We start from the raw sequence: 12,418 nt of genomic DNA, 5'->3' as shown, positions 1-12,418 counted from the left end.
ATAATGTAATATATATTATATCATAATAGACGTAACACTTTAAACTATAAACGGTTATCTGGACGGGGTTTAATAATGTGATATACTAATCGTTAATCCAAAATAATGTAATGTGCATATTGTGTACTCTTATTTCGAAATACCGCTCTCCGTGTACTGTGACCCGGATGCTGAATGTAAAGCCCGCCTCCTCGACATATTCTGACCAATGAGAAATTTTCCACCAATCAGCGCTCGGTGTTTGTTTCCTGTAGGCCTCCCGGCCGCGCAGGCGCAGTGCGGATGCTTACAAACGTTAGCGTGCGAGGCTCGTCCGTTTGTTTGTAATCATGCCGTACGCCAACCAGCCGACAGTGAAGATCACAGAGCTCACCGACGAAAATGTCAAGTTTGTCATTGAAAACACAGATTTGGCGTAAGTATCTATTTAATGTTCCGTTCATGCTCTCGGTCTCTCTGTGTGTTTCTGTGTGTCGACATTGTCGGTACCAAAACAATGATGCGTTCAGGTCCTCGTCCTAAGTTGCACTACGAAGGTTCAATGTTGCGCGCCATCGTCCAGCTACGGAGGTTTGCTAGTAAACAAAGTGTAAATTAGGGATTTAAGCGGCTCAGAATTATCGATCATCCTCTGTATCTGAGTGGAAGTCTCAGCCGACTGACTCGGATTCTCTTCCTCTCTGCAGAGTGACCAACTCCCTCCGCCGAGTCTTCATGTCGGAGGTCCCCACCATAGGTAAGACCAGGTCCAGGTTCACTTTACGATCTACTTACGACCTTTGAACAAACAAGCAGCGGGATTAATGCGTAAATTAACTCGGGACGAATCCTCAGGTTTTACATATGAGTTTAATTTGTCTAAAGCATAACCTATAACTTATTCATATAAGTTTATTCCTTATTAAGCTTGTTGAATATTTCAGTGCTTGCCATGTTTTCTTTTATTTTGTTCTGTTTCTTTCTGTTTACGTGCTTCTTTGTTTTATTTTCTTATTCTAATAACCCTTTCTTTTTCCCTTTGTAGCCATCGATTGGATTCAGATTGATGCCAATTCATCCGTGCTCCATGATGAGTTCATTGCACACAGAGTTGGTTGGTAACCTTTAGCTTTATGTCATTTGCTCTGTAAGTATAATACCTATAATTTGTTTTCACATTTGTTTCAGGCCTCATACCGCTCACCAGCGATGACATCGTGGACAAAATGCAGTATTCCAGGGTGAGTAACCTGTGTGACCTCTCTTAACCCTGTAAGACGTAAAGCTACAGGCCCCCACTTCCTCTCCATGCAGACATTTGAGGGGAAACGTGTGAGGTATTTTCTGTGGCACCGCTGTGATGAAGCATGGAGGGTTCTAATCAGTGGTGGACCTCTGCTGGTTCTGGTGGACTAAAGATGTTTGGTAGATTAAAGGTGTCAGACAGGTTTGATGCCGTGTGTTTTCATATGAAGTACTTGTGATTCTGCTGCAGGACTGCACTTGCGACGATTTCTGTCCAGAATGTTCTGTGGAGTTGACCCTGGACGTCCGATGCACTGAGGACCAGACGAGACAGGTCACCTCCCGAGACCTCTTATCCAACAACCCCCGAGTCATCCCGGTCAGAATTTCTCGCTCTTCTCCACACATTTTTCTGTACCAGTATGAATTTTGAGTCCTAACCACACACTCTCTGCAGCAGCACACAAGTCATACTTCTACTTAAGAGGGGTTTAAGTCAAAGCTGACGTGTTTGTGTCGCCCTGTCCAGGTGACCTCCCGGAGTCGAGACAACGACCCCAACGACTACGTAGAACAAGACGGTGAGCTGAGCCGCCTGATCCACGCTGGTTTTGGTGGTTTGCTTCCTTCGGCCCCTTTGACTCTTTGTTTTCCTCTCTCTGCTCTGTCCGTCTTTGACCTGCAGACATTTTGGTGGTGAAGCTCCGTAAAGGTCAGGAGCTGCGGCTCCGGGCGTACGCCAAGAAGGGCTTCGGTAAGGAGCACGCAAAGTGGAACCCAACGGCGGGGGTGTCCTTCGAGTACGACCCCGACAATGCACTGAGGCACACCGTCTTCCCGCGACCGGAGGAGTGGTACGTTTGTTTTGAGAATGTTGACATCGCTCACATCAGTGACTGATGACCAGCTGAACCCCTCCCACTCCATTCCTCTGGCTCATGCTGCTCTGTGTGTACTGACAGGCCAAAGAGCGAGTACTCTGAGATCGAGGAAGATGAAGTCCAGGCTCCTTACGACCCCAACGGAAAGCCAGAGAGGTGAGAGAAGCGTTTGCCTCGTATCTGAGGGCGTCAGGTATCAGACGAGCTGTGCATGGTTCTGCTTTATTGTTTAAGTATTAAAGTAGTATAAGTTAGTGGACGTTGTTAAGGATTTGATATTGGATCAACATAAATGAAGTGTAGGAACATAATGACTGAGCTGAGACTCGGTTGTCTGTGGTGCAGCTCCATAATAATGCACAACTTGAACGACATGATATTTGTTTGTAAGGCTGTTTACTGATTGGCTCTTAATCTGACCCCTCCCCCTTACAGGTTCTTCTACAACGTGGAGTCCTGCGGCTCCCTGCGGCCGGAGACCATCGTCATGTCGGCTCTGGCCGTGCTCAAGAAGAAGCTGAGCGACCTGCAGACGCAGCTGAGCCACGAGATCCAGAGCGACGTGCTCACCATCAACTGAGGCACGTCGGTGTCAGGGCGCCGGCTTTGGGTCGCAGAAGTCACACGTGGACGGGTTTTACTCTCCAGTTCGCTTTTGTTTCTGTCAGCAAAACTAAAACTGTTAGATTCCTATTTTGTTCAATGTTAACCTTCAAAATAAATGCTTTTTGTAAAGAACGGTGCACTTTTCTTTATCTCATTCACTTGTATTCTTATTGTTTATGACAATATTCATGTCCATTTAATACAAACATTCCAACAAGGAAGAAGTTAGTAAAGTAAATGAGTGACTAAGGATTTGTCAAATGTGAATTTGGTTGACCTGTTTTACTACTCTTAGGCTTTAAAACAAAACATTATTGAAATTAACCTGCAGTCTACAGAGCCTCAGCTAAGATGCCACGGCTCTAACTTCAAACACGATGTTAACATTATAACAGATTTAATCGTTGTACGGTGAATGAACTGCCGTGATTTTGCACAACATCCAAAAAGCTTTTATTTTGAAGGGGCAGTGTGTTTTATTCTAGCGTGGCTCAGACCGCAACAAACCCGCGTGTGAGTGGATGTTAACGTGACCAAGATGCGTGTCAGAATGTGCAGAGAGACTAAAGAAGCTGAAGCTGCTGCGGGAGGGAAGACGGCGACCTGAAGCACCCGACAGGAAACGCTGCTACTGCGGAGGAGGACGCGGTAAGTGTGCGCCGCTCTCTGCAGGCGAGAACTTCCTGCAAAATCCTGCTCCTTTAAAGTTTCATTACTGTGCAGCAAGTGTAACTCACCGTTAAAACATTGCTCTGTGTTTTTAGAATGACCATCAACAGCCTTATAATTCGGCCTCAATATTTCATTTAATTGTTGTTTGTTTTATCTGAAATTCCCTGATTTGATGGTGATTCGCGGTGTAAAAGCCGCCGGCCGCGCTGTGTTTGAGGGAATGTAATTGGATATCATTGAGGCCGAATTAACCGAAATGGACCCAAGACTCAATAAAGGGTTAAATTCGTGCATTCCTGCATTATTGAAATAACGTAAACCTCATTTTTTGCTTTAAACTGTAATCAAAACGGGAGATATGTGACGTTCTAATGAGCAGCTTTGCATGTTAATGATGGATTGTTGTCTTCAGTCACACAGACACAGCTGATCATTGGTTTAGCTGCTGATTATTCTTATGGATTATGTAATTTTTAATGTTTGGGTCATTTCAAGGTTAAAAGATAATTTCTTCTAAAATGTAACTTTGTATCTTGACAGCATCTCGGCTCTTTCTCCTCTGCAGGAATGTGCATCAAACATCTCTGACCTCCTGATCCTCCCTGATGGCCGGGATGAGGAAGAGGTTCTCCGTCTGCTTCTCTTCCTCTCCTTATGAACAGGGTGAAAGTCTGTATGACAGCACCTTTATCCCTGATGCGCCCAACGATCCCCAGCATCCTCATGCATCTCTGCTCTGGTGAGCTCTCTACGTTTACACGCAGCTCTCCTATCAAACTTAAAGCCTTATTTAAATTGTTGCGAAACTGAAATGCAAATTATACTTATTACCAGTCGCTATGGCTACGGCACTTTCACAACAACTTCAGTGGAAACGTAATGTATTCAGTGGCAACATTATTTGAACGTTATTAAGAGTCCATACACAGCCATTCAGACAGTGTGGCCTGTGTTAACACAAGGTTACCACCAGATGGTAGCAGAGAGTGAAGACGTACTGAATGACTGTTTCTCTGTCCAGCTGCCACCGTGTCCAGGACTCCCTGCTGAGCTCCAACAGCAGCTTCACCGGCTACAGAGGCGTCCTCAACTGGATCATCATCCTGCTGGTGCGACTGCTCTCTGTTCCATCCAGAGCTCTGCCTGTAGTGTAAATGTGTCGCTCTGTCTGACGGCCTGTGTTCCATTCTGACCCACAGGTCCTGACTCATGCTCATCTGTTCTTAGAGAACTTCATCCAGTGAGTATTAAACTTCCATTCAGACTGATCTATCCATGTTGTAACTGCTGTGCCGTGGTCTCTGTGTAACTCTGCTTCCTGTGAGCAGACACGGCTTCTTGATAGACGTCACAAAGGTCTTGGAGCATCTGGTGGAGGATAACTGCAGCTGGCCGTCTGTCTACCTCATCCTGGGTGAGAAGCTCAACCACAGCTCACTGACTCACCAACACTCACTGACCTTTAACCTTTAGTGTTAAATGTTTATGTGAACGGGCCTCATTTCATCGATTGATTTGTTATTTATGTCTTCCAGCTGCCAACGTGTTTGTCCTGGCAGCTTTGTTCCTTGAGAAGGTGAGAGGAGTTTGCTGAAATCTTTTTTTTCCATTCAAAACGTTATAAATGTGGAAATGTACGACACAAAGCTTCTGTTCTCTATCAGGCGGTGTTGTCGCCCTCTACTGGTCAGTGTTTGCACCTGGCTAATCTGCTGCTCCTCCTCGTATTTCCTGCTGCCGTAATCATACATGAGCCCACGATCTCTACAGGTACCCACACACACACTGACATACACATACACAACGACCTCATACTTAGTGTGACTTTGAATATGGAGCCTTTATCTTTGCATTCCATTGTTTTGACTGAATCAGTATAAGTCTTCTTCTGTGAGGCCGCCACAGGTCAGGATGTTTGTGTTTCCTGTCCACCAGGTGGCGCCCTCTTCTCTCTGTGGTTCTACACGGTCCTGGCTATGAAGCTTCACTCCTACCAGCAGACTAACCTGTGGTACCGACAGGCTGCTGGTTCGGATCCCGGTGGGCCTGCAGCGTGACCTCTTACTCATCTGAGAGCTCAAACACATAAAGCCATCACTCCTATAAACTTCATCTATTTTCTGACACAGATTGGAACGTTCCTGACAAGGAGGAAGCCCAGGATGAGCGTCCGACCTTCCAAGGTGAAGCACGAAGCTCATGGTTTCTAAGATGATGTGTGATATGAGGTCAAAGCTTTCTGTCCGCTCAGGTAGACGCTTGTGTGTCTTGTCTGTTTCAGAGCTTTACTACTTCCTCCTGGCTCCCACCCTGTGCTACCAGAAACACTTCCCCCGCACGCCAAAGGTCCGCATCAACAAGCTGCTGCACCGCCTGCTGGAGATGGTGAGACACAGACGGCGACCTCATCAAAGCTTCCATCACCTTTGAGCTTCTGAGCTGAAACTTAGAACGGCAACTAGCATCACTGTGATCAATGTGTTCACTGTGACCCCTGACCTGTAGGTGATCCTGATCCAGATCATGGTTGGAATCGTGCAGCAGGTACTGTAGGTGGTTAACGTGCCGGGTTGCATGTTTGGTGACATCATCGTGGACATCACCGTCATCGTTTGTAGGAAGCAGAATGGTTTTGTTGTAACGTTTGTCACTTCTCTCGTTGTCGCTCAGTGGATCGAGCCGATCTTCCAGAGGTCAGAAAAGTCCTTCTCTGTGAGTGATGCGGCGTCTCTTCTTCTACTGAATATAAGGTCACACACTGGTCCAAACCCGTGGGCCTGACTTCTTCTCTGTGGTTACACACAGGACATGGAGGTCACGATGAGAGTGGAGCACCTGGTGGGACTGGCAGTGAGTCAATCTCTGACTGATGGTTTGAACCTGTGACCTCTGGGACGCTCCACACCACAAACACTCTACACATGTATGTAAAGCGCTGTCCAAATAACACAAGATTGATTGATCCGTTGATGAACTTCCTGTAGGCTCCGACCCATTTCCTGTGGCTCCTCTTCTTCTTCTTGTCTCACTCCTTCCTGAATTTCTGTGCTGAACTCCTCCGCTTTGGCGATCGTCATTTCTATGGCGACTGGTGGTCAGTCTGCTCCTCCTCCTCGTTGCTCACGTTGTGGCCTTGTGCGCTGCTCTGTCCTCACGCCGCTCTGTGCTTTACAGGAACGCCACCAATCTCATGGCTTTCTGGGAGAACTGGAACGTTCCCTTTCAGAAGTGGTGTCACAGGTATCTGACCGCTCTGACGAGCCGTACGTGTTGTCCCGTCTCTGTCTCCATGGTGACGTTAATGCCCAGTTCTCACATGCAGGCACGTGTACGCGCTGCTGGCGGAGAGGAACGTGACGCCCCGGCGAGCAGAGCTGCTGGTCTTCCTGATGTCTGCTGCCCTGTGTGAGGTAGAGCGTTCAGTTGTTCAAGTCCCAGACGCTGTCTAACGATGAAGGAGTGTGTGTGAGGTAAAGTGTGTGTCTGGTCCCCACAGTGTGCCGTCGCTCTGCCTCTGCACTGCTGCCGTCTGTGGATCCTCCTGGTGATGCTGTCTGAGGTGAGGACATGAAGGGTTACAGACCACCGGTGCAGCCTCGGGGGCAGCGTCAGGTTGGTTTAGGGGTTCAAAGGTCATATGAGAGAACAGAAGCAATCCATCCTTTAAATCACTGAGGGAGAGAGTCATAACTGCTCAGCCTGGGTGGAGGTATGGGCTCTCTGTCTTCTCAGGCTGTTGGATCAGAATAATCCTGATAGTGACAACAGACTTGAAGTCTACGTGATGATAAAGCGGTGACCTCGTCTCTTCCTGTGTCGCTCCTGCAGCTGCTGGTCGCTGTTTTCCTCGGCGGTTCTTTCCAGGGGAACTACGGTAACGGTTTGGTGTGGCTGTGTCTGCTGCTGGGCCCCCCTCTGGCTGTCACCACCTACTTCCACGACCACTACGTCAGCTCTCTGCAGCTCCGTCACCTGCAGTCTTCGTCTTTGCTTCCAGCTGGACCGCCGTCGTCCCAGCAGACTCACTGATTGCAGACCGCCAGCACGGGACTGGAGTGACTGTTGACCCCGGGGTCACTCTGGACTGGTTGGACGCTAGCTATGTACTTTTAGGCAAAGAAAACAAAGCAGTATTATCTTCAGAGGCTGGAGCTTCCATCAGTTTACTTTAAGTTTCATGGCCGGCGTCCAGTCAGGAAGTACAGAGCTGATTGGGTTTTATCAGCAGTTTGGTTGAGTGTTCAAACCATAGAAAGCTTTATGATGTGACACTGTAAACACAAAGTTATGCTTCCATCTTTATACCATCACCAGAGTTATCTCCAATGGTCTGTGATTAATTATTTAGTTTTTAACTTGATTTGTTCCTATTGTAGTACAGTTAACTTCTATTCCTACCCTGATGCACGTGGTAGAATAAGGTTTGATGTTATTATTATGATTGTTATTATTATTATTATTAATTATTTTTCGTGTAAATGTATATTTCATGTTTTTTCTTTTCTTGTCTTCTCTCTTGACTTAGCTTTGTTCGTGATTCAGATTTGAAAGCTGTAAATCAAATAAATAAACGGATTCATTTTTACGACCCACAATTCTTTGTGCCAGAAAAATAAAAAAAAACATCTCCGCCGGTCACGTGGTTTCGTCACTGAAGCGGAAATGAAAGTTCAGTAGCGACATCAGCGGAACACAGCTGAACAAGGTACGGCAAAGATGACGTTTGAAGCCTCGTTGTTCGGCGTGTCAATGTTTACCGTGTCCAGATATAAAGCGAGAAGCTGCGGGTGAAGCTCGTCTCACTGTCAGGCGGACAGACAGGCTTTTACCGGCTTGTCCTTTTGTGAAATCCCTCTACCAAGGCTGCTCGCTAGCCGCTAGCTTCAGAAGGTCAAGTTAGCGTGCGTTCAACAGTACTATACCGGAAGTGTGGCGTTCAGCGCTTTAAAGCAAGTGCGACTAATCCGTCTAGAAGAGAGAATATCCGCGTTGTGTTGTTTATTACGTCGTTACAAACGTTTAGAAATTGTGCGTTGTTGTTGTGAGTCTTATTTAAAGTGCGACTGCTAGTTTGATTACTGCTATTTAGTGTTTCTGTCTCAGCAGCGCTTTGTTTTGGAAACCTGACCGGACGTCCGTGTGTTTGTCTAGGCAGGAATTGACGGATGCAAAGGAGCGTCTTGCTCATCTTCCGTGTTTGTGTTTTTGTGCGCAGCAGCCAAGGGTGTTTAAACCTGAGACACACACATCTCTGACGCTCACACACGGAGCTCTGCGGTAGCGTTTACAAACTTTATCCAGCGCCGCCCGGCCAGCGGCTTTATCTTCATTTAGCTCGAATCCTCTCACAAGGTTGTCGGAGGATGCTGCGCGCTTTTGTTGTGGAAGCTTCGGTTCGTGTGTCTCCGTCACGGGCTGAGCCGAGCGCGTCACCTCGCTAGGAGAAGGCTTCATCTCCGCCTCTGACCCGGCCGGTCACGTTGAGGCGTGCTGGGCTCGGTTCCGCTCTCAGGCTGAGGTGCTGCCAGGAGCAGCAGTCACCTTGGTACTGCAGCAGGAGCGTTTCCCAGGTAACGGGATGGGATGGGAGCAGCCTGACGGGTCCTCCAGCTGGGCCCGGGCTTCCTCTCTGAAGGCTCAGATGAGAGGAAGAGTAGAAACAGTTCCAATGTCTGCCTGAAGTACAGAAGGCTGCAGTCTGACTTTGCTCAAGGTGATGGGACACGATCAGGCTCAGTTTTTCCCGTGTGTGAGGCAGCGCTAACACACCTGGAGGGTTGATTGATTTAGACGTTTAAGTAACAAAACAAACCTTCAGCTGCTTGGTGCCTGAGGCCGACCCACAGAGGCCTCACTTCCTGTCAAATGGACCATAGATGTCGGCGCTCGTTAATCTGCAGGTTCCTGTGTGTGTTTCTGAACTTTGGCCCTGAGGCGAGGCAGCTAGTGGACTCTGTTTGTACACACAGGCCTTTTATTGATGTGTGTGTTCCCTTTTTAATGTCGTAAAGAAACACTTTGTGACGCATTTCATGAGTAAGAAGCTCAAACACTTCCAGAGGATCGGCTGCTGAGCTTTGCTTCATTTCATCCCTGTGTGATTTTTATCTTCTAACCCTCATACATAAACACTTTAAGGTGGCAAATCATATTTCTGTGGCTTATCAGAAGATTCCAGACCTTCCTCCGTGTGAGTGGTTGTGATTTTTAATGATAAATAACAACAATAACTCTTTAAAATGCTTTAAACATTAGGAGACCTCGGCCTTGTGACGGTTTAGGTTTAGGTTCTATTCTTCAGAGCGTCACTCCATCAAGTGTTTACATGCTCCACTCATTCTGGACCTCCGTGAGCGGTCAGAACCTGGTACCACTCAGGTCGGGGTGTGTGTCAGGTGTTTACACGGATCATTAATGAAAGTCCTCAGTAGTTGTTGACGCCTTTGACGTTGTGCTGTTGTGTGTTCTTGTCCCTCGTGCGTGTCAGAGCTGTGATGTCATGGCAGCTGCCAGTGTGACCCGACCCGGCAGTGCCCAGACCACCGAGAAGTCCCAGCTGACCTTGAAAGGTAATTATAAGCTTTATCCCTCCTTTCAGCCATCTTGTCTCGTCTTGTCTCGTCTCGTCTCGGGGACGCGTGCGATGAAGACGACGTGTGGGCGTTCATGCCACGACCCACAGCGCCGCTCAGTGGACGATCTGGCCTGTGGTTTTTATTCAGGGACCCCTGCAGGCCCCCTTACTGAGCCGTAGTGTTTGTGTGGTAGCAGTCGTTCGGACTTTAGAGCCATTTAACCCCCGGGTGGCTCTGCACTCTGGCATTAAGCCTTTAAAGTCTTAGGTGTTTATTGTTTCACTTTCAGTCTTCCCCTGTTACCTCATCCTCGTCTCCACAGAGCCGCAGATGAGTCACGCTTTGTTTTCTCCTGCCAAATGTTAATGAGTCCAGAGAGCAAACACACCTTGAGATGTGAGGGAGGGTTAATGTTGTTACGCTACAACGGAGATCCATGAAGACATCCAGCAACGTTCAGCTCCACTGAGTCACATTCAGCCACCCATCATTCTGAGTTAGAGCTAGAACACGCGAGTCCATACCTGTCCAGGGTGTGTGTGTGTGTGTGTGTGTAGTTGGCGTGAGGTGAGCGGTTGTGACGGTGGTCTCATCACCGATCGGCAAGAGATGGAAGCCGAGAGTGTGGTGTAGTTCTCCTCTCTGACACTAGAGGGCGCTGTTTACGTGCGTCTGTGCGCTCGCTGCACCGCCGACACACAGACGAGTAAAGGCTGATGAAGCTCCAGCGTGATGACATCATCAGGGTCCCTGAGTTTAACAACACAGAGGTTTAAGAAATGAAACCAAGAGGAGGAAGAATCATTTAGCACTTTAATGCAAATGAGTATTATTGATTATTGAAATAGTAGATTGATTGATTGACTCATATGTGTGTGTGTGTGTGTGTGTGTGTGTGTGTGTGTGTGTGTGTGTGTGTGTGTGTGTGTGTGTGTGTGTGTGTGTGTCCTCAGTGGTTTCAGCGAAGCCGCAGTCTCCAAAGCTGCCAAACCGTCACTCTCGGCTCAGCTCCTTCGTGGAGGTGACGGCTGACGGCCTGAGCAGCGAAACCAAGAAGACGGGCAAACGCAGCGGACACCTGGAGCTGCAGTGGAATGAAGACCTCACCCTGTAAGTGACACACACACACACACACACACACACACACACACACACACACACACACACACACACACACACTCGCACATTGATTTAATTCATGGAGCAAATCTCTCACAGATAGAAACACTGAACCTGTTTGATATTGAGAGCTGTGTGTGTGTGTGTGTGTGTGTGTGTGTGTGTCTCAGTAATGTGACGCCTCAGAGTCGTCTGGATCTGAAGCTGTGGAGCTGCCACACCCTGAGGAAGGAGCTCCTGGGCAGCGCCACCATCGACCTGCTGGACACACTGAGGACACATGATGGAAAGAGTACGACTGCACACACACACATACACACACACTCTCTCTGGAGACTGAAAGGAACACACAGCAGTGTGTCAGGCGTGCAGCGTGAGCTCCATGATAGAAGTATAGAACATAGAACAGAGCAGAGGCTTTACTCCAGTTTGTCTGCGTTTGTGTCTCCTGCTCTAAACAAACTTTCCTCTGGGACCAAGCTGAGGTGAATCTGAAGCTGCAGCTCACACACACACACACACACACAGGCTGTGTGAAGTTGCCTCCATCTTTATGACGTCATAAGGAGTCTGCTGCCTACAGGACAGCTGAGCTGCAGCTTCTCCACCATGACGCCTCAGAGCAGAGGACAGAGCTCTCACTTGACTGAGCTCTACTCTCTAAGCTTTACTGAAGGCTGGAGGAAAGTATTTATGAACAAAAAGTCTTCATCATCATCATCATCCTGTGTGTGTTTAATGTTATAACGCCTTCAGAACGGCTCAGACATCCAGCTGACCAAGCGAACGTCTGAAGCTCTTTGCCTTTATTTCAGAGGATCACACTGTGTTGTTCACCTGATCCCTCGTGTTCAGATGTCCCTCAGCTGTTGATGATGATGATGATGATGATGATGATGATAATGCATTAAGAATACAGTAAACAAGAATGTTTTCTTCTTTGAGATCGAAAACAAAGGAAGTCAGATTTCCTCTCCTCCATTTTTCTAGCCTAATTCTCTCCCCCCCCCCCCTCTCCCTCTCTCTCTCTCTCTCTCTCCCTCCCCCGCTCCCTCTCTCTCTCTCCCTCTCCCCCCTCTAGTGGAGAACGTCCAGCTCAGTCTGGTGCTGCAGACGGAGAACAAAGGCTCGGTTGTAGCGGGAGGCGAGCTCAACGTCTGTCTGGACGGCCTGGTTGTTGATCTGGGCTCGCTGCCCAATGGCAGCACAGCAGCAGACAGTGAGTACCGCCTCTACCACACACACACACATGTGCACACACACACACACACACACACACGCGCACAGACATGGGGTTAATGCACACAGATGTACAGAGAAGAAGAGAGGCGCTCACACTCA

The 12,418-nt window shown here is 48.1% G+C and overlaps 3 protein-coding genes across 5 annotated transcripts in view; all 3 read left to right on the top strand.

The window, feature by feature from the left end:
- Nucleotides 1–262: 262 nt before the first annotated feature.
- On the top strand, nt 263–2,843 carry polr2c (RNA polymerase II subunit C). The gene is made up of 9 exons (XM_076140378.1): nt 263–415; nt 687–736; nt 1,025–1,093; nt 1,168–1,220; nt 1,475–1,603; nt 1,754–1,805; nt 1,910–2,078; nt 2,187–2,261; nt 2,541–2,843. The coding sequence occupies exons 1-9, from the start codon at nt 330–332 to the stop codon at nt 2,683–2,685; spliced, it is 828 nt and encodes a 275-aa protein (XP_075996493.1). The 5' UTR covers nt 263–329; the 3' UTR covers nt 2,686–2,843.
- A 376-nt stretch (nt 2,844–3,219) lies between these two features.
- Nucleotides 3,220–7,952, top strand: LOC142990527 (diacylglycerol O-acyltransferase 1-like). Its single transcript, XM_076140342.1, has 18 exons — nt 3,220–3,359; nt 3,949–4,122; nt 4,405–4,492; nt 4,583–4,623; nt 4,712–4,797; nt 4,919–4,959; nt 5,048–5,153; nt 5,319–5,423; nt 5,513–5,566; nt 5,665–5,768; nt 5,889–5,927; nt 6,054–6,095; nt 6,189–6,233; nt 6,368–6,477; nt 6,558–6,623; nt 6,706–6,793; nt 6,880–6,942; nt 7,212–7,952. Exons 2-18 carry the CDS (start codon nt 3,989–3,991, stop codon nt 7,410–7,412), a joined length of 1,413 nt encoding a protein of 470 aa, XP_075996457.1. The 5' UTR covers nt 3,220–3,359; nt 3,949–3,988; the 3' UTR covers nt 7,413–7,952.
- A 69-nt stretch (nt 7,953–8,021) lies between these two features.
- Nucleotides 8,022–12,418, top strand: part of wwp2 (WW domain containing E3 ubiquitin protein ligase 2) — a 36,948-nt gene continuing 32,551 nt past the window's right edge. For 2 of the 3 annotated variants that reach the window (XM_076140269.1, XM_076140254.1), the window contains exons 1-5: nt 8,022–8,088; nt 9,871–9,952; nt 10,912–11,068; nt 11,248–11,369; nt 12,159–12,296. In XM_076140269.1, the coding sequence (XP_075996384.1) occupies nt 9,883–9,952; nt 10,912–11,068; nt 11,248–11,369; nt 12,159–12,296 (487 nt within the window). In that variant the 5' untranslated portion in view covers nt 8,022–8,088; nt 9,871–9,882. Of the gene's footprint in view, nt 8,089–8,584; nt 8,954–9,870; nt 9,953–10,911; nt 11,069–11,247; nt 11,370–12,158; nt 12,297–12,418 lie in introns of those variants that run through there. The other variant, XM_076140262.1, reaches the window with a different exon arrangement.

This window comes from Genypterus blacodes, unplaced genomic scaffold, assembly GCF_046128005.1.
Source record: "Genypterus blacodes isolate CSIRO-AG114 ecotype Tasmania unplaced genomic scaffold, CSIRO-AGI_Gbla_v1 ptg000015l_1, whole genome shotgun sequence".
NCBI classification, from domain to species: Eukaryota; Metazoa; Chordata; class Actinopteri; order Ophidiiformes; family Ophidiidae; genus Genypterus; species Genypterus blacodes.
Note: the sequence above shows the minus strand (reverse complement) of the source record. Positions and strands in the feature narration are given on the sequence as shown.